At 38.6% G+C, this 20,684-nt stretch overlaps 1 protein-coding gene across 3 annotated transcripts; it reads left to right on the top strand.

Annotated features, from left to right (window-relative positions):
* The first annotated feature begins 4,480 nt into the window (after positions 1 to 4,480).
* On the top strand, positions 4,481 to 15,506 carry Adipoq (adiponectin, C1Q and collagen domain containing). Of its 3 annotated transcripts, none has more exons than XM_046462649.2 (3): positions 4,481 to 4,607; positions 12,306 to 12,527; positions 13,386 to 15,506. In XM_046462649.2, the coding sequence occupies exons 2-3, from the start codon at positions 12,314 to 12,316 to the stop codon at positions 13,904 to 13,906; spliced, it is 735 nt and encodes a 244-aa protein (XP_046318605.1). In that variant the 5' UTR covers positions 4,481 to 4,607; positions 12,306 to 12,313; the 3' UTR covers positions 13,907 to 15,506. The 3 variants fall into 3 exon arrangements, with proteins under 3 accessions (XP_046318605.1, XP_046318606.1, XP_046318607.1); XM_046462650.1 differs by lacking the exon at positions 4,481 to 4,607 and adding an exon at positions 4,781 to 4,891; XM_046462651.2 differs by lacking the exon at positions 4,481 to 4,607 and adding an exon at positions 4,982 to 5,000.
* Positions 15,507 to 20,684: the final 5,178 nt, after the last annotated feature.

The raw sequence follows: 20,684 nt of genomic DNA, 5'->3' as shown, positions 1-20,684 counted from the left end.
ATTGGAAGTTCCGTATCAGCCTCAGCAATTTAGCAAGGCCCTAAGAAACTTAGCCAGACCCTATCTGAAAACAAAACAAAAACAAAACAAAACAAACAAACAAAGTGCTAGGAAAGTAGCTCAAATAACCCCTGGGTTCAATTTTCAGTACCAAATAAATAAATAAAACATGTCTCTGTATAGAATGTTCATGATTTTCTTTTTTAATTCTTTCATTTGACAAATCTGTAATTATTTTGTTTTTCAAAGGACAGAATGTCCTTTAAAAATTTGGGGATGTAGCTCATCCCAAATTACTGGGATACAGCTCACTGGTAGAGTCTCAGCTACTGGGAAGACTGAGGCAGGAAGATCCTTTGAGCCCAGGAGTTCAAGGCCAACCTGGGCAACATAGTGAGACCCCCCATCTCAAAAAAGAAAAGCTGTTTATTTTAAAGAACAACTTTGAAACTGGGAGCAACTTTGAACAACTTTGAAACTGGGAGTCTTTTCAGGCAAGACACAAAATTTAGGATCCCAAAAGGAAAATGTAAATAATTAGACTGAATTGTCACAAAAATATTTGTATAAAACATTTTTAAAGTAGATAGATTCAAGTTTCAAGTCATATAACAAAGGATAGATTTTCATGCTGTACAAAGAACTTTTAAAAATTATTTTAAAAAATTTTTTAAATATTTTAAAAATTATTAAGGACAATTGAACAGGAAAGAAACATAGTTCACAAGAAAACAAATTCATGTAACCAACAAATATATAAAAAGCAGTTTGCACTCATAGAGATAGAAAAATACAAATTAAAATGAGACTTTTTATAAAACCTATTAGAATATTATATATTTAAATATTTAACAGTACTGAGTATTGGCAAGAATATGGGAGAACAGGTACTTTCATGCCATGTTGAGAGGAATATAAATCAATATTGGATTTGGGAGATTTGATTTATAATAACTATCTAAACTTAAATTGTGCCTATAACTTGATCCTGCAATTCCATTGCTATAAATTTATCCTATTTATTCATGCAAATGGGCAAATATGTATGTATACACACACACACACACACACACACACACACCCCTACACATACACATATATGTACATATACATAGATATGTATACATAATTTTCCAGGTTTTTTATGTACAGGTTTTTGTGTAGACATAATTTTCATTTTTATTTTTAGGATTAATTCTTTTTTGTCAACTTCTTCTTTCTCCCTTCCTCCCTCCCCTGATCCCTTTCTATACTTTATTGGTCTTCCTTCTATTTTTGTATTTATTTTTGAATTGGTACCTTATAGTTATATATAAAATTGGAATGCATTGTGATATATTCATACATGTACATAGCATAATTTGGTTAATTTATTATTAGTGCCACACATTTTCTGGGTTTTTATAATTATTTCCACACAGAGGAGTATGACTGCTATTTAATTTTTAAAGAAACTGTTGAATTATTTTTCAGAGTGGGTATATCATTTTCCATTTCCATTTTTTGTGAGTGATCCATTTTTATGCACTCTTGACCAAATGTAGTATTCTCATTATTTCTAATTTTAAATATATTTTATATTATCTATTTTACCCACACTTTTTCTTTTAATCACCCAAAATCCAACACATAGCTTATATTAAGTTTCATTCTTAGTGTTTCATATTCTCACTAGTCCACAGGGTGGACTCACTCTGCCATTTTTACAGTTGTATAATAACACAAAACTACCACTATAATATTTCTCACTATTTTTTATTTTAGCCATTCTATCAGCTATGTAGTGATATCTCACTGTGGCTTTAAATTATATTTTCCTCAAATGATTAATTATGTTGAATAACTTTTTATGTACTTATTTGGCACTTGTTTTCTCCTTTTTTTTTTTTTTTTTTTTTTTTTTTTTGCGGTGTCAGTGATTGAATCCAGAGCCTCACATGTGTATTAGGCAAGTGCTCTACCACTGAGCAACATACTCAGTTCAAGGAAAAAGAATTTTTCTTTCAAGCCATTTGTAGGGATTTGGAGGATGGAATGGAATCCAAGATGTCAACCTAGATCTGTGTGACTACAAAATCTACATGCTTTCTAATAGCTCAGGGATGCTGCAGGAATGCTGCAGGGTGGACTCACTCTGCCATGTGCTCCAAATTTAGTATAATTTTTCAAAATAAGGTTATTACGCTTACTTATTTCAGTTAAGATTATTCTTTAAAAATTATGATTAAGCAAAAATATATAGCAAGTTATATATGGCAAATATATAGTTAAGTTTACCTTTACCATAGTTAAAGGAAACTGAGTCATCTTGCCTGTTATTCAGTATCCCAATTCACATGCTGACTTGAACAATACATGGACCCCTGGAGAAAATGGTTACATTTATGTGGTTACTTCATTCTAGATAGCAACATTTCTGTCTTGGGAAAAGAACTAGCCTCAAGGCATTTCTGATTGAATGTTTTCCAGTTATAATCTTTAAACCAGCATGCCCCAGAATTGCTCTTTCCACATGATGGCCTTTGTGGTGGATGGCAGATTTCCCTGAGGCCTCACAAAATAACAGGCTTTCACAATGTCACTGGCTGACAGCCAGACCCAGCACAATCTTGTGTGATTGTGGGGCTAAAGTCATTCCACCTTTGTGCAATAAAGACTGCTGAAACCAGCTGCATTCCCATAAGGGTAGAGGAAAATGCCCACCCCCCTACCCCACCACTTTTTTGCCATTCCAAAGCTACCCTAAAGCAGATACATGAATATTGCTTTCTCAGACCATCAGGAGGGGGAAAGGACATGAGCTATTAGAAAGCATGTGCATTTTGTAGTCACACAGATCTAGGTTGACATCTTGGATCTGTGCCTTGAACAAGTCACTCTGGTTGAACTCTGGGTTCTTTATTTGTGAAGTGGGAGAAAAATCACAGTTATCTCCAAGAGAGTATTAAGTATGAGCACTTGCTTATTCGTTGATTAAACATTCATTGTTATTTACCTTGTACCAGGTCCTGTTTTAGGGGTTGAAGGATACAGCCTTGGATAGACAAACCCCTGTTCTCATGAAATTTACATTCCTAGAAACAGTAACACAGACCAAACATAAATAAGAAAATTTAAAAATAAATTAAATAAATAAAAATAAACCAGTAATGTAGCTGAGAGTTTCTACCATTTCTTTGTTTTCTCCTTAGTACAATTTACCTGCTAAAGTACATAGAACCTCATTTTTGCAGGCACCCTACGTAAGCCAGTAGACCTTGGAAAGGACCTCAAGTTTCCAATTTCTGTGTCCTAATGTGATGTTTCTAGAAATATTTGCATATTAGCAGCAGCCCAAGGCTTTCGGTCAGAATTTTACTGGTGGACTTGACTTTTCTGGGGGACTCAGGGTCTGTGTTGTCGGTAGGGGGTGGTGGTTAGGGGGCAGGTGACATGCCCAGCCTGTACCTGAGAACGTTTTGTTTCTGAATGTCCTGTTAAAGTTGTGGCTGGCATCCAGAGCCTCTGCTCGGGTCATGATCAATTCATTAGGATTTGTGGATTGCAAGAATTAACTCTGATCCTGCCCTTCAAAAATAAAACATTAGTTGTCAAGAGAGACCAGGGTGTTGAATGTTGTCACTCCAACCTGAGCCTTATAGGAATACCTAAGTGGGGGGCAGTTTCCAGTCCTGCAGGCTGGTTCCAGTCCAGGGCTGTGTTCCCCGATAGACAGATTAGACCTATGCTCAATGTACTGGAAAATCAGGGCCCAAACACACACATAAAGTTTATTTGTGAAACTTTATTTTGAGATTTAGAACCAGAAAATCCTGAAATATGGTGTTCTAATACCAACTTTTATAGATGTTTTCTGTCATATTATATTTGATTTTCATGTAGGCCATAAACTTTGAGAATTCAGGACCTCTAAATGTTTTGAATTTGCCAAGCCCTACACCACTTGGGAACTTTCCTTCATCTCAGCTCTTAGAATTAATACACAAAGTCTTTCCTAAATTCAGGGTCCAGGTCGGAGAGTAGAGGGTGCATTCTATTTCTTACCCTCATGCCGAGCACTATCTGGCTGTTCTTCCTGCTTAAATCTTGATGTCTGAGCCACACAATCTCATATTTAATCGTGCCCAATAAGCAGGAGTGTGATATAATAATTAATATCCCTGATTTATTAGGAAAAGTCTGTGGGAGAAGGCGGTCTCTTGGACAACTGAGCAATTTATTTTATTTGAGGAAGTTTCCTCTCAGATACAGAAATGTCCTGTTTTCCTGTTGTGGTCTTTACCCCTGTCCTGCTTTCTGTTGCTGTGGTAGAAAGCACAAATAAGGGTCAATGTGTGGGAACAGGAGTGTTTTGACTCAAGATCCACTTGGCTTCCTGAGTCTTCTGGGTTGCACCAGGTTCCCTAGGGTGAAGACCCAAGATGATTGCCAGGGACAAGGTGCCCATTCATTGGTCTTTGGCCCTTCCTTTGCTGGCCAATGAGAAAGGACATTTGTGAGGTGGGGACTGTCTGCCCCCATGAGTACTAGGCTCTTGAGGGAAGGCCTTCTCCTTCTCACATCTGTCCATCTTGACTAAGTTGGTGGGTCTGATTCCATACCAGAGGGTAAGAGCAATTCTATTAAGTTCCAGGCTTGGGGGGCGGGAGATGACTGCCCAGCCTTAGTTGGGATGTGCCCAGGTTTTCCTGTCTGTCATAGTATAGAATTTGTTATGGGCAAAACCCAGGGGAAGGCAGAACTGGTCGAAGCAGACAGGCCTCAGAATTTTTTCTCAATTCTCCAGAACTCCAAGAGAGAAAGAATTGTTCCTTCTGGCCAAAAAGCCCAGTGCCATCTTGAATTTTCCTAATTCACTTGTGGGAGGATGCCTACTGAGAAAAAGATTAAGGTCAGTGAATGGGAGGGCTTGTCCACAGATGGAGTCAGATTTGATAAAGGACAAGAGGTTGACCAGGTACAGCAAAGGAATCAGCATGTGCAGAAGCAGCTTGGGAAAAGTTAAGTAGAGGTTTGACCTCAAACTTGAGTTTAAAATTGGCTCTGCCACTTGATTCAGTTCAACAAAGATGGCTGGGTATGTGCTACTGGCCACACACTGGGTGGTTCATGAGATAAAAGATGAGTGTGATGTGGCCATTGTCCGTAGATTTGGGGATATCATAGCTATGGGGATATCTTGCCAGGCAATTGAGGGTTTCAAGTGAGGTAAAGAGAAAATAGTCTGGGAAAGTTATAAAAAATCTCATTTTTGAAAGGTACTTTCTGAGAGGAGCGCCTGGATCTGCCTGATCTTTGCCAAGCCCAATCCTATTTGTCCCAGAGAGTGCTGCCTCTGAAGCTTCCTGGTGGTTTTCACCTGTAGAAGTGGTGGTCAGAATGGGGTGGGCAGGGGTAGGGGATTTAGAAGTCAGAGCAGCCCCTCATGGATTAGAGGACACAGCTCCCTGATATGGAGATGTTCTGGCTTTTTAATCAAGCCTCATGCTTGATTCTGATTCTTTTTTTTTTTTTAAAGACAAAAAGAGAGAGAGAGAATTTTAATATTTGCTTTTTAGTTTTCGGCAGACACAACATCTTTGTTTGTATGTGGTGCTGAGGATCGAACCTGGGCCGCATGCATACCAGGCGAGCACGCTACCGCTTGAGCCACATCCCCAGCCCTTGATTCTGATTCTTGATTTACTCCTCTGGTCTCTGTTAGGAGTAAGGCTTGTTCTGCCTTGACTGGTTGGGGGCAGAATATCCTAGCAGAATATGGCCAAAGGAACACAGTGGTGCCAGCTTGGCTAATGGAGCTGAGCAGTAGAAATCAAACCCTGCAGCTTCATCAGCGGCCCTCTGTTGTCACCCTTCCTTATGTCTTGAGAAGTCTCAAGGAGAGACACCAGTCTTGCTTCTTGTCCTTTTTAAGGTGGCTGCAGGGACAAACTCTCTACTATCTGCTCACCAAGTCAGAGGATCAGTACTCCAGGTACTTGGCTGAGGTCAGGAGTGATGTGTTTTGGAGATCAGGAGTGTTCAATTGGGAAAACTTCTTGGGGAGAGAGACTCATCCTAAAAATGCAGTGGAAGGATGTTTTGCTTTACCAGTAGCTTGAAGGTATGAGTGAATGAGCGTATGCACGTGTGTTTGTGTATGGGTGTGGCGAGCCTAGGAATACTGACATCTGTTTCAGGCTGAGTGAAAACTTTCAGACAATTCTAGGAGCCAGACAGAGTTGAGTAGATTTACGATTCTACCATTTATCATTAGGCTTTATCGTGCAAAATTGCCAATATTTTACTATTTCAAACTTTAAGAGTAGTAATTTCAAGCCACTTAACCAATTGTTGTGTGTTATGAAGCCAGCATTTCAACCTCTTTGAGTCTGAGGGTCTCTTATAAAGTAGAGTCCAAAGTGGGGGTATGGGAGGATGAAATAAAGTCAGATGATATGCCAAAGATGTTCACCAATTTCAAAGTGTTCTTGTGTACCTTATCTCACATGATCCCACTTAGCAGATTGGGAAACAGAGTCTGAAGGTCAGTGGTGGATGGTTTACCGTTTTGGAAGTTGTAACAGAGATTTCTCTGAGATCATTTCTTTTATCTCTATTTCTTTATCTCTAAAGTTTGGGTCAGTTTCCTTCCTTCAGGGAGCTCTTGTTAAGGTGAAAATAAATGATGTGTAAATACTCCTTGCATGGTATCTGGCTTCTGTGAGGATCTAATAAATACTTCCCTCTTCCTTCCCTGCAGTCTTCCCATTTGAAAAACCAGGACAGTGATGAGATGATTTCTGAGGTCACTTTGGCTCTGGATGTGAGGATTTTGTGCACTGTTCTGACTTTTCCCTGCTGGAGCAGTTGGCACCAGCTTGGCAACCTCTTCCCCCATAGAGCTCTGTCTCTTGCTAGTCCCAAAGGGGATCCTGTCCTTGTATTTCACAAGATTATGCTGTTGCTATTGAAATTCCAGCAGGTCAAAGTGGAATTTCTCTTATATTTTTAACAGGAAAATGAGAGATCATACTATGGCCCCTTAAGATCCCAAGTACATCATGATCATCTCCTTATGAATTTAAAAAGGGAATGAACTCATGCCTGTGTACAGTTTGCCAGGAAGATCAGGCCAGTGTGGTGATTTTGGTTTCAAATTGTACTTTTGCTCTCATTTGCTTGTTATCCTTGGATAGAAATTACTGAATCTCTCTAATTGTTGGATTTCTCTTGTGACAACCGAGTTCTATCTCCTAGCATTATGAGTGAAATGAGAAAAGAGTAGAGGAAATGGACAGGGGAGAGGAAGGAGGGAAAGGCAAAATACTGGGGAATGATATTGGCCAAATTATATTGCTATAGTATGTGAATGAACATACATGTAATAACAAAACCCAACATATGTACAATTCTAATGCACCAGTAAAAGAAAATGATGGGGAGAAGGGAAATGGATATGTAACAGTAGTCCAAAAATATTTGTTTGCTTCTCTTCTCTCACTTACTATAGAGCACTTTATATGTTCATAAAATACTTTTTCATGCTTTCTACCAACTGGTTTTCATAACAATATTGTGAAATAGGCTAGGTAAGAATTAATATCCCACATTTATAGATAAAGCACATGAAGTCGGAAAGGTGGGTAGGAGAAGTAAGACACCCAGAGAGTGAGGAGGAGCCTGGGGGAGAAGCCAGGTCTCCTGCTTCATAATTTGCAGGCCAGGTCTTTCCACACTATCCTCTGTCATCCCCACTCCATGGGGAAGAATACTAAAGGGAAGGTGTGTGACTGCAATGCTTTCCCTCCTGGGATATGTTGAAGAACTGTCTGTTTTGGGGATCCAGAGGACCAGAGTTTGATTTCCAGATCCTCTGTGTTTAATTCTGGGATCTTGGGCAAGTCACTTAACCTCTCGTTTTCCTCACTCCAAAATGGACTCAGTCATAACTGACATTTATTGAGCACTGACATGTACCAAACCAATGTTCTAGGTCATTAAATCCTCCAACAAGCTTGAAAGACTATAACACATTAAGGGTAAGAACAAATAATTGGCACCTAGGTACTAAGATTGTAGAGTCTGTGCTTCTTATTCTACCCCATACTGTCTCTCAAGATGGTTGTGAGAATTAAAAGAGACATTACATGAGGTAGGGACTTTATAGGTAATATTTTCCACAGGCAAAGGATTATAAGTGGTCCTAGGATTTAGCTTTATGACCCATGTAAGTTTTTCTTTATAGGTATGATTAAGTCTTAGATTAATCCTTAGTTTCATTTAATAATGTTTTCCCCATAGAAACAGACGTTTTTGGAAATCAAAGCATAACAATTCTTTATCTAAACAAAGAATACAAATAGTTTTGTATTTTTTTTTTGAAAATGAGGCATCTTTACATTGACTTTCAGTAGTTATCAACTGCTCATTTTTCATCTAGAATTAGGTTGGAATGCAGCCTTCTTCAATCAGACTCTTCTCTCAGCATCAGAAACGTCCTGATGTCCTCATTCCTTTCTCTTCCCTTTTCTGCACCTCTACCCTATGCCATCCTCAGAGGACCCAGACTGATTACATCTGTAACTGGAGAAAGCTGTCCATAACACTGAAGTGTTGGAGACAGATGATGTTCCCTTGGGTTAGGAGAACAGGATCTCAATTTTTCAGAGAAGGGGAGGAGTCTTTGCATTTCCTCCAAGCATTTGGGGTAGACCACCAACCCACCTTTTATCTTTAGGTGCCTCCGCTAGTTTGCACATTCTGGTCTCTCTCCTCCTGTCTCCCTACGGAAAATAACAGAGCCGCACAGATTTTTCTTTCCTCATTTCTGCAGAACACAAGCATAAAGCCAAAGTTCTGAGTTTTATTGGTAAAGTTGTAAGAAGAGAGGGCAGGCATGCCAAATAATGGGAAAGTTTAAAGACACATGAAATCTTAAGTTCAGAACAAGCACCTCCTGAAACATACAGGGGGCTTTGCTGGTCTCTTCTTGGCTTCTCCTCTAATTCACTTCTTTCTTCTAACCTTGGGACATATCAACCTTGAGCTACCTCTCATTTTGTTTCCGGCACTTTCCCAAGTCCTCCAAATTCAGTAGAGGGCGATCAAGGCACGCACAGATGAGAAAAGGAGTATTGAAGGACTCTTATGACCCCTAAGGAGAGGCACCGGTCTCTGTGGCTCTTGTTTGTCACTGTCCCTCTCCTTCTCCTATCTGTCTGCCAGTCTCATTCTCAATTCTGACTTTACTTATAAAATTATAATAGAACCTGATATTTGATAATGATGCATCAGATCAAAAGAGCTTAAATAGTTGGTCTTCAAATGGGCGAAAAAATCATTGAATATCTGGGATCACAGCTTACATCAAGACAAAACCAGAGATGGATTAGAGAAGGAAACTTTCAATATATCAAATGATAGGAAAAATAGAAGAAAATCAAATATTTACCCAATCCCAACCTTGATAAGGACTATTTAACACCTGGAAACAAAGAAAACTATCTATAGAATTATCTATGTAAAAACGAAACCTTCTATATAAATAGAAATTAGGATAAACAGAAGGATAATCTAATACCGGAGGAAACAGTCCCAGCATGTATGGCAAAGTGTTGATACAAAGAGCTCACACATGTTGATCTGTAAACATTATATTCATGATAAATTGAGTAACAAAGCTATCTGAATAAGGAAATTAAATTAGGAAGTAGACCAGGCATTGTGGTGTATGCTGGTAAATCCCAGCAGATCTGGAGGTGGGGAGTAGGCAGGAGGATCACAGGTTCAAGCCAGCTTCAACAACTTAGTGAGGCACTAAGCAACTTAGAGAGACTTTGTCTCAAAATGAAAAATAAAGAGGACTGGGGGTGTCGCTCCATGGTGAAGCCCCCCTGGGTTCAATCCTGGATACAAAAAAAAAATAGGAAATAGGACTTTAATAAAATGTACAAGTCATTAATGACTCAAGGATGCAAAATATAGCAGTGAGATGCCATTTCTTTTGCTCACTAAACTAACAACAAGAAAAAAGTGTTTTTCATGATAATATTCAAAGCTGGTCCTTTTATATACATGCTAACATGCTACTGGACAGCAGAGTGACATCCTCAAGTATGGGAATGTATATCAAGATACTTGAAAAAATGTTCATTATTCTTGGTCCAGGAACTTCTAGAAATATGTTATATTGGAATAATAATTGGAGGATAAGTCATATACCTATGGGTGTTTAAAATATCATTTAAAAATGATATGTAATATTATTTATTACAGAATATAAAATGACATTTTAAAGGAATTTAAACTGAAAGTTCCCCAAAATAGAACATTCAAGTATATTTTTGTCAAGTCCCCATTGATGGATTAGCATTCAGAAAGGGTGGTTATAAAAACTATAAAATGATAAAACAAATATAGAAGAGTAAATTTCTGTGTAAAGTATAACTTCTACTATTTAAAAATAAACAGGGAGGGGCTGGGGATATAGCTCAGTTGGTAGAGTGTTTCCCTTGCATGCACAGGGCCTTGGGTTCAATCCCTAGCACCACACACACACACACACACACACACACACACACACACACAAATAAAATAAAATAAAATAATAAAAATAAACAGAAATTCTTGGTATTAGAAATTAATTTCTTTTCTGCAATTTCTAAAAAGCTTATGCAACACATATACACATGCATATATGTGTACTCACAATATAAATATATATATAAGCACACATACATACATATATATACAGATGAAAAATGAGTTGGTTGTGCCACATGAAGAGGGCAGCATAGTGCCCCAGGTAAAAGGGTGTAGAAGTGATATTCCAGATACCATGCAAATCTGATGTAAGATTGCCAATCAGGGTCTTTCCTACATTCTTCACAGAGAAGCAGTTTATTCTAAAAACAAATCTTATTCTGAAGCTTCATGTAGTATAGGAGAGACCAGCAAACTCATGAAAAACAGTGAGTCTTTGGAGTAAAACAAGGACATGGAGTACATTTCATTTAGAATCAGGTTTTTGTAACTCACCACCTTATCTCACAGAGGATTTTCGTGATGCCTCTAATCCAGGATCCTAGAAACTATTTCCTACCCAGCCATTCTTTCTTCTAATTCCTTGTTTAGAGAAAAATGGAGATACAAAGACCCCGGCCACCAGATGTGGCATCTAAGATCATCCAATGATGATCTCCCAGACTCTAGGAGGGGTCCAAAGTCCATAAGGAGTCTGAATAGGGCCCTCTTCTGGGAGGGGGCTATGGAGGGTCGATTCTGGGAACCAGAGGCCCTTGGACACCTATCCCACTTGAGCTCTCTGCTAGGGCTCCCAGAATACACATTTTAATACACTCCACCATCCCTCCTTTATTTTCTCTTCTTTCTTTTTCTCTTTCTTTCTCTTCCCCTCTCTAATTCTCTCTTTTTCTTTCTTTTGTTATAAAAATATTTATTTGATTTCTGCTCTGTGTTTGCAAAATATTAGACTTGCCAGATGGTGTCTGTTTAATGGAAAAACAGGTGAGCAAAATAGGAATTATAGTAGAGTGCAAAAAGGGTAATAATAGAGGTAAGACAGGAAATTGGGGGAACAGAGGAGGAATAACCAACCCAGATGGGAGAGGGAGGACAGGAGGACTTCCTGAAGGAAGTGACATACAAACTGTGTCCTGAAGGCTGAGTAGGGTTTGGGAAGTGAGGAGGGATAGGTATGTGGCCCAGGCAAAGGATCAGTGGATGTCCTCATAGGACAACACATCTCTGGTTGTCTGATTAGTTCAAGGTGAGGCTCTGTGTATACATGTACCAAATGGCCAAATATATAACCCAGGAGAGGGGAAGAGGAAGAAAGAGAAGTGTGGGGAGAAAGAAGGAGGAATAGTCACAGAAATTGAGAGAAAAGGAGGGAGAAAAGAAGAAGAAGAAGGGAGACAAGGAGAGAGAAGTTGGTTGAGTTGAGTAGACAGATCTGAGTCATCATTCTTGGAAAACTCAAGAGTGGTGATTGGCCAGCTGCCTCTTGGAGCATTCCCTGTACCTGGTCCTGTGCTCAGATATGGGGGATTTGAAGAGAGTCATCCCTGCCATCATGTATTCACACTCCTGCTGAGGAAAGGAAACTTTGTACAGGGAATAATGCTAAGTATTGCAAATTTTGGGGTAGAAAGAGATCAAGGTAAGTTAAAACAGTCAAGGAAGTCTTGACAGTTCTTGGAGTTGACCCTACTGAGATGGTTTAACTGCTACACATTCCTGACTGGGGGTGCTATTGTGGGAACTGCCTCTCCCATGGCTGACAGTGTCCATGTTGATTTCAGGACTCAGGATGCTGTTGCTGCAAGCCCTTCTACTGCTATTAGGCCTGCTTAGTCATGCCCAGGATGTTACTACTGAAGGGCCAGGAGCCCTGCTTCCCATGCCCAAGGGGGCCTGTGCAGGTTGGATGGCAGGCATCCCAGGGCATCCTGGTCATAATGGAACCCCAGGCCGTGATGGAAGAGATGGCACCCCTGGTGAGAAGGGTGAGAAGGGAGACACAGGTAAGAACAAGGTTTTTTGTTTCCTTCATCATTCCTGGGTAGAGGAGGGTCTCCAGGGCTACATGAGAGCACTAGTTATTACTTAAGGCCTAGACACAGGAAAGATGCAGCACTTTTTTCTTATGTGACCATTAAGCAGCCTGGAATGGATTTTGAGTTGGATGTCCAGGGGAGAGACAAGGTGGTACCTTTAAACCCAAATGACTCCGATCCACCTGCATCTCCTTCCTTGTCCCTTTCCCATCCTCTTATTCCCCAAATGTTCACTTTTTCTATTCTTTTCTCTTTCATTCCTGTTTCTTCCAGCAGCATTCAACCACTCTTAACTGCATACTCTCCAATGTTCTCCACAAGTTTCGGAGAACTCTTGGTTTTGTTAAGAGGATAACTCTAACGTACAAGACTCTGTTACGGGTTACTACAAGAAAGCCAAACTGAATGTGAACAAGTGTCCAAAGTGTGGAACACAGAGAAAATATGCTCAATGAAGATCTGGATTAATATGAAATTTCTTTGAGAAGGCAGGGTTTGAGTCAGACCTTGAAAGATGTGTAGGCAGAATAGAGGAGAGAGGGCATCATGGACAGAGCAGATAGAGGCCAAACTGTAGTTGGTTGAGCCAGTATACTAAAGGTTAAAAGGTAGAGAGTCTATGATGGAGACTTATAGGAGATAAGGTTGGAGACTTATTTGTGAGAACCCGTGGGGCTCTGGGGTATGTATAAAGAGGAGGTGACATTTCTCCTTGTTCTGTCAGGCAAGCTGTGGGTGGAGGTCCCAGGGACAATGGTTTTAGCTGGACAAAACCTAGACAAGAGCTCCATTTCCTGTGGTCACTGAAATTGTCTCATTCTCTAGGTCTTGTTGGTCCTAAGGGTGACACTGGTGAAACTGGAGTGACTGGGGCTGAAGGTCCCCGAGGCTTTCCAGGAATCCCAGGCAGGAAAGGAGAACCTGGAGAAGGTGCTTATGTATACCGATCAGCATTCAGTGTGGGACTGGAAACCAAGGACACCATCCCCAATGTTCCCATTCGTTTTACCAAGATCTTCTACAATCAGCAAAACCACTATGATGGCACCACTGGCAAATTCCACTGCAACATTCCTGGGCTGTACTACTTCTCCTACCATATCACAGTCTACATGAAGGATGTGAAGGTCAGCCTCTTCAAGAAGGACAAAGCTACGCTCTTCACCTATGACCAGTACCAGGACAAGAATGTGGACCAGGCCTCTGGCTCTGTGCTCCTCCATCTGGAGGTGGGCGATCAAGTCTGGCTTCAGGTGTATGGGGATGGAGACCATAATGGAGTCTATGCTGACAATGTTAATGACTCTACCTTCACAGGCTTTCTTCTCTACCATGACACCAACTGATCACTACTCACTCTGAGCCTCCACCAGACCCAACAGTCAAAAAGTCAATTAAAGAACCGTCAACATCTTTCAGCATAGCAAAGAGATTGATTTTATTGTTCAGTATGAGAATTTTAAACATTATTGGTCCATTTACTCATTAGTTAATTAATTAGGATAGGATTTGGTTATGTGGAGAGAATGAGGTGGAATTAATTTTCACAAAAGTCATGTACTGTGTTTCTAGTCTTGAAGATGATATGATTCCTGGCCTCCAGGATCTCTTATGTAGTAGTAATAATAGAATAATAATAACAAGTACTGAGGGAGTATCACCCTGTAATGACTACCAGGAAGTAGGTGACAATGCTATTTTGTGCCCACTGTGTCTCCTGACATTCATGCCAATCATATAAAGTATACAGGAAAGATACTAATCTCCTCTTTTTACAGTTGGGGTCCTGAGGTTGAGAATTAAGTGGCAGAGTTAAAAATCAAACCCAGAGCCTTGGACTTTTCTTACTAGACTGTTTTCCCTTGTAGAAGAACATGGCCTCTTTGGAGTGGTGGTATGGGTCTGTTTCCCACCTCACCTAAGGATCTCTGAATTCCTCTTCATCAGGTCAAATCTACTCCCAGCAGAGCTCCCTCAGAGAAGGTGGTTGGTTCTATGGTAGGTCCCATCCCAGCGGGACCACACAATGGCTTCTGAACTACTCTGTACTCGCTCTTGTCTGTCTCTCCTCATGCTCTTCTTTCCACCTAAGAAAACTGCTTCCATCTCCAAATGTTGAATTCTTCCCTGTTCCTCAAGTCCACCTGGATAGGAGCTTCTCTAATGTGACCTCTGTTTCTTGCAAACTTTCCTTGCACACAGTGTCCCTCTGTTTTACCATCAATGAGTATCCTGGATGTGGGAGACATCCTCACTCAAACTAGGGGCAACTGCCTGGTAAGGGCTTCCTTCACCCATGAATCCCTTGAAGGTCCTTGATAAATGCCTGATGAAGACTGATCTCTTGAATCTCATATGTACCCAGAATTAATTCCACCTCATTCTCTTCATATAACCAAAGCTTCATCTGTAGAAATATCTTTAATTTAGGAATTCCCTGGTTTTAAGCACCAAATCCTTACTCAAATAGATAGCTTAAACCTTTTCCATCAGAGAAGGGGTGATTATGCTTTACAGAACTTAAAGAATTCTCCTTTAAAAAGATAACTTGAGCCTGAAATGAAAAATGCAGGGAGGAATTAGGAAACCATTCTTTCTATGGATACTGTCAAGACTGGGGATGACTTGGGCCTCCTGAATTTATTCTTTTTATTTTTTATTTTATTTTTTAAGAAGTACAGGTGGTTGATGGTGGTTTTAGGAAAAGTAACTATAGCGTGTGTATTAATATAGGAATGGAAAACCCATTTTTGCCTACAGTTTTAAGTTCTGGATGATTCCCTTTTATATGTATGTTGTTTTTCATTAAGTGGTTATTATGAAAAAATAAGACAAAAAATAAGACAAAAAAATAAGACAAGGCTTTGTCTTTTAAAGTACTTGCATATCATTATTTTCTATAAATAAAATTGTTATCTAACATTAAAAGTAAAAGCACTTGCTGCATGTGAAGTGTGTTTTTATTTCTGGAGGAAGGAATGTGGTTTAAAAAGGGATGAACTTTGGGTTAGTTAGGACACAATATTGTGAATAACAGAAAACCCAAACCCAAACTAACACAAGGAAAATTAAAAAAAAAAAAAGTTTTTCTTTTTTGGATAGAAAATACCAGAGCTATCCTGTTTTAGATAAGGAAGCAATTGTCCCTTTTTTATCTGTTCTTTCTCTGTACCTTCTATAGTGAGGCTTCACTCTCAGGAGCTGCAGAGTATAGTTTGAGGCTCTGCCTCATACGTCAAGAAGGAATTAGCAGGGTTGGGGATGTAGACCAGTAGTAGTGTGCTTGACTAGCATGCTCAAGGCCTTGGGTTTAATCCCCAGTACTGCTAAAAATGCACAACTAAACCCCAAAACCATAACCTGCCCAGTTCTTGTAGCTTCACATCACACCATTCAGCCAAATGGATAGTGTCATTTCTGGTGGTTCCCAAAGAGAAGAGAGAACACTCTTTTCCAGAAGTCTCAGCAAGTATGTACTTGTATCTCATCAGCTTTGGCCAGGTTTGTGGGCCCATCTCTGACTAATCACCGGAGTCAGGAGCACTGACTACGCTCAATGACAAGTTTAATTATGGCTCAAGAAAGGGGTATTTAGACATATTTTCCCTAAAGCAAAATCTGTACACTATTACCACAAGTGGGAGAACAGATGATGAATATGAATCAATGCCTGTCCACACAAACTATTAATGTTATATTTGAATTTTCTTTGGCTTCTTAGAGAGATATTGCAGGCAAATTACTGTCAGTTTTCTCTAAAATTTCAACAAGTAGCTAATGTCTAGTCATGCTTATAGTCCCATATCTGGCTAGGGTGAGACTCTCACAGAACTAGACATGGTGCTATGCTCACACGAAGTTCTCTGGGGCACAGTCCTTTCCTTTAGGAAGCAGAAGCACAGAGAAGATCAATCTATAAAACACCTCCTGAGAGAAACTGTGACGGTGATTTTAGGATTGATGCTCTTCTGATGTTTTTAAGTATAATTGTGTATTTATCTATTTCTCTTCAGTTCTGACAGCCTTTGCTTGATGTTTCTAGGAGCTCTGTTGTTAGATACATACATATTTAGCCTTATGTCTTTTTGTGAATTTAGTCTTTTACCACTATATAAATCTTCATCTATGATAATTTTACCTGTTCTGAAGTCTATTTTGTCTAAAATCACCATAGGAATTCAATTCTCTTTTGATTAGTATTTGGATATCATAACTTTTCCCATCATGTTACTTTATTTATTTATTTTTAAATATTTATTTTTTAGTTTTAGGTGGACACAACATCTTTATTTTATTTATTTTTTATGTGGTGCTGAGGATCGAACCCAGTGCCTCACGCATGCCAGGCAAGCTTGCTACCACTTGAGCCACATCCCTAGTCCATGTTACTTTAAATATATTTGTATCATTAGATTCAAAATGTGTTTCTTTTAGATTGTGTATAATTGGGTCTTTTTAAAAAATTAAACATGAAAATCACTTTCTTTTAATTGGCATTTAGAAAATTTATGTTTTAATAAAATTGTGGTCATGGTTGGATTTAAGGGGATCATTTATTTGTTTTCTGTTTGGCACTTTTAATTATCCTTCTTAATCACTTTAGATTATTTGAATATTTCATAGTATTTAATCTTGATTAATTAATTAGCTTTTTGGCTATGATTCTGTGGTGCTTTTTAGTGGTTTCTCTAGAAATCGTAATGTACACTTTTTTTTTACAGTATATGTAGAGTTAATATTTTACCACTTTGAGCAAACAATAGAAATCTTATAACCATATAGGTTCCTTTATTCTTTTTCCTTTATGTTGTACATGCTGTATATATTACAGCTATATGGTCACATATATTTTAAATAATTTAAAGGGAAAAACACTTAATTCAGATATTTTTATCTCTTTTGTTTTTTATATGTAACTGAAAGTTCCACATTTCCCTCTGAGGTAGTTTCTCCTTAACCTGAAGAATTTTATTTAGCATTAGAGCAAGTCTGTTGGTGATGAATTCCCTCAGATTTCCTTCATTTGAGAATGCCCTTATTTTGCTTAAATACCTTAAGGATATTTTCTCTGGATATAGAATTCTTAGTTGACAATACTTCCCTTCCAGCACTTTAGTTTACTTTATTGTTTTCTTCCAATACTTTAAAGATATTATCTCACTATCTTTCATGGTTTTATGAGAAACCTGTGTTCATAGTTGCCCTTATATGTAATTTACCATTTTTTCTTCTTGCTGCTTTTAAGGTTTTCTTTACCTTCGGTTTCCAACAGTTTGATTATGCTGTGTTTACATGTTTTCTTTATTTTAACCTATTTTGGGTACATTGAACTTCTTGAGTCTGTAAATATATGTCTTTTAACAAATTTGAAACACTTTCTGCCATTATTTTTTCAAATATATTTTCTGAGTCTTTCTGGAATTTCAATGACATGAATGTTAGATCAATAGCTCTCTAAGGTTTTTTTTTTTTTACTTTTTGCTAATATTTCCTTTTTAGTTCTTTTTATTACATAATTTCTATTAATATAGTTTTAAGTTTACAGAATTCCCTCTTATTGATACTCTGCTATTGAGTCATCTAGCAAATGGTTAATTTCAGATATTGTTATCTCCCAGTTTAAAAATTTTCATTTGGTTGCATGTGTATTTTGTATGTTCTTTTGAGAACACTAATACTTCCATTTATTTCAAGAATGCGCATCTTGGGGCTGGGATTGTGGCTCAGCAGTAGAGTGCTCACCTAGCACTGGCGGGGCCCAGGTTCAATTCTTAGCACCACAGAAAAATAAAGGCATTGTGTTGTGTCCATCTACACCTAAATAAGTAAATAAATAATTTTTTTTTAAAAAAGAATGTTCATCTTTACCTATGGCTATAATAGGTATTTTTAAAGACTATCTGGCTATAATAGGTATTCAAAAGACTAGTTCTAACTTGGGTCATATCAGGATTGGCATCCTTAACATTGGTAATAGGTTTCTTCTGCATTGAAGAATTTTGGATGGTATCCTGAATATTTTGAATATTGTGATGTAAGACTCTAGGTTCTCTTAAAATTTTCTAGTGAAAGTTGATTTATTTTATTATATTTTATTTTTGAGTATTTGAAAGCAGACAAGTGATTCAGGTTCAGACTTAAGTTATGTTTTGCCTTTCACAGGTGGGTATTCCAAAGTCAGTCCAGTTTTTGAGCCTCTGCTATGCTTTTGGGTCTATATGTCCCATGCACCTCTCAGAGTTTCATCTGAGACTTAAAATCTCAGCTTCATTGTGTCTGTTCCACATGTGTGCAATAGAGAATTGAGACTGGGACTTGTGAAGGTTCCTATGCAAAATTAGAAGATATCATTTTCCAACTTTCTCCTCTGGCATTTCCCTATAGTCTTCATTCCCCAGTGACCCTCCCTTTCCTGGTTCTTCCGGCCAGGAAACTGGGATTCTTTTAGAATTTTACTCCTTGTGACTAAGGGTCCTGCATGATTGTGCTGTTCTGTGTGACTGGGGATGTTTGAGGGGTAAAGCACTGAAAGTAAAAGATGTATTGGGAGTTTTAGATGAGATATAAATGCTCTTCCTATGACAATATTACCCATTGGCTAGGGCTGGCTTCAGGGCAGGCCTGGAAGAGAAGACTGAAGAAAACATGTTAGGAAAATCAGGAATTTCTTTTACTCTTTTTGTCACCCTGGAGTTACCTTTCCTGGTCTTCTAGTTGAGCAAGAGGTGATATCCCCTGGAGTTTTTCCTGACAGTGCCTACTATATAATTCCAGAACTTGGCCTGCCCTTCAGGTTAAATCCAGGAGATAAAGAAGACATAAAAACTCCACAAAAAAACTCCCTTTGTCTATGGGTTATTATTTAAGTATTGACTTTAGTCCTGCATCTGTCCTGCTGTTATTACTTTTCAGTATTCTTAGGTATTTTTTTTTTCTTTTTCTCAACAATGTTAGTTATAATCAGTGGGAAAGATTGCAGTGGCTAACTTTAGCTTGACTAGTATTGGACATCCCACATCCCAGGATAGTCTTGAAGAAAGAAAAAGAAAAGGAATTGAAGGATGGCAGGCGCCCCAGGAATCAAATAATTTACCTTGAACTTAATGGATGTCAAAGAAAATAAATCCAATCTTGAGATAGACCATTGTCAAAAATATGGAAGGTACCAAAAATTCTATGACCAAGGAAAATGGGGCCAAATAAGGTCTTGACTATGATCCTGGCCTCTGTTTTTTTTTTTTTTCCCCCTGTGTCTGGTGATTGATGAGAATACATCAGACATTGTGCCAGATACATTGTGCCAGAAGTATTTACTTTCAAACTTAGAATTTTTCATGTAATATTTCAGTTAGGAATGTTTGGAAATATCCAGATTTTAAAAGACAGTTTAAAAATAGTTTTTTCCTTTGATGTATTTGGTTTCCACGAGGTATTTTACAGCATGTAAACATGATTTTGAACAAAATTCACTGTTTAAAAAGCACATTTCTTCAAAAATGAGTGAAGCAATAAAAATGGACAGAACTCTCCACTTTACTAGTTCTGTATTCTTCATAATATTGGCATAAATAAAATTCTTGGGCTGGAATCCAGGTTTAATCTGCAGTGCAGAGATAGTGCTGTGATCAGGTTAAGGGTCTGTCCATGGCTGTGATGTGGTGGACACCTTCTGGATGTTCTGCCACATTTTTCTTGGTGGCGGACCACTCACTCCCTGACCCTTTTAGTCAGATTAGTGCTCCAATCAGATCCCTGTCTCTAAAGACCATTGAATTAACCAGAGTAAGTACTTGGATTAAGCTGGGTTCTATGCTCATCCCCTCCCCAACTCATGTTGAAATTTAGTTACTATGATGCCAGGTGCTAAAGTGTTAATTAGGTAATGAAAGCTCCATCCTCATGAATAGACAAGTGCTGTTGTCCTGGGGTAGATTCAGACTTTTTGCTCTCTCTTTGCCCTTCTGCCATGTGATGCCCTTCTGCTATGGGATAACATAATAAGAAGGTCTTTGCAAGATGCTGTTATCTTAATCTTGGAGTTCCCAGCCTCTGCAATGTGAGCCAATATATTTCTGTTCTTTTTAAACAACCCGGTCTGTGGTATTCTATTATAGTATCCCCAAA

The sequence above is a fragment of the Marmota monax genome, unplaced genomic scaffold (genome assembly GCF_021218885.2).
Source record: "Marmota monax isolate L192 unplaced genomic scaffold, Marmota_monax_Labrador192_F-V1.1 WCK01_AAM20220418_F8-fsc00100, whole genome shotgun sequence".
Lineage (NCBI taxonomy): Eukaryota > Metazoa > Chordata > Mammalia > Rodentia > Sciuridae > Marmota > Marmota monax.
This window is presented reverse-complemented; position numbering and strand designations above follow the sequence as displayed.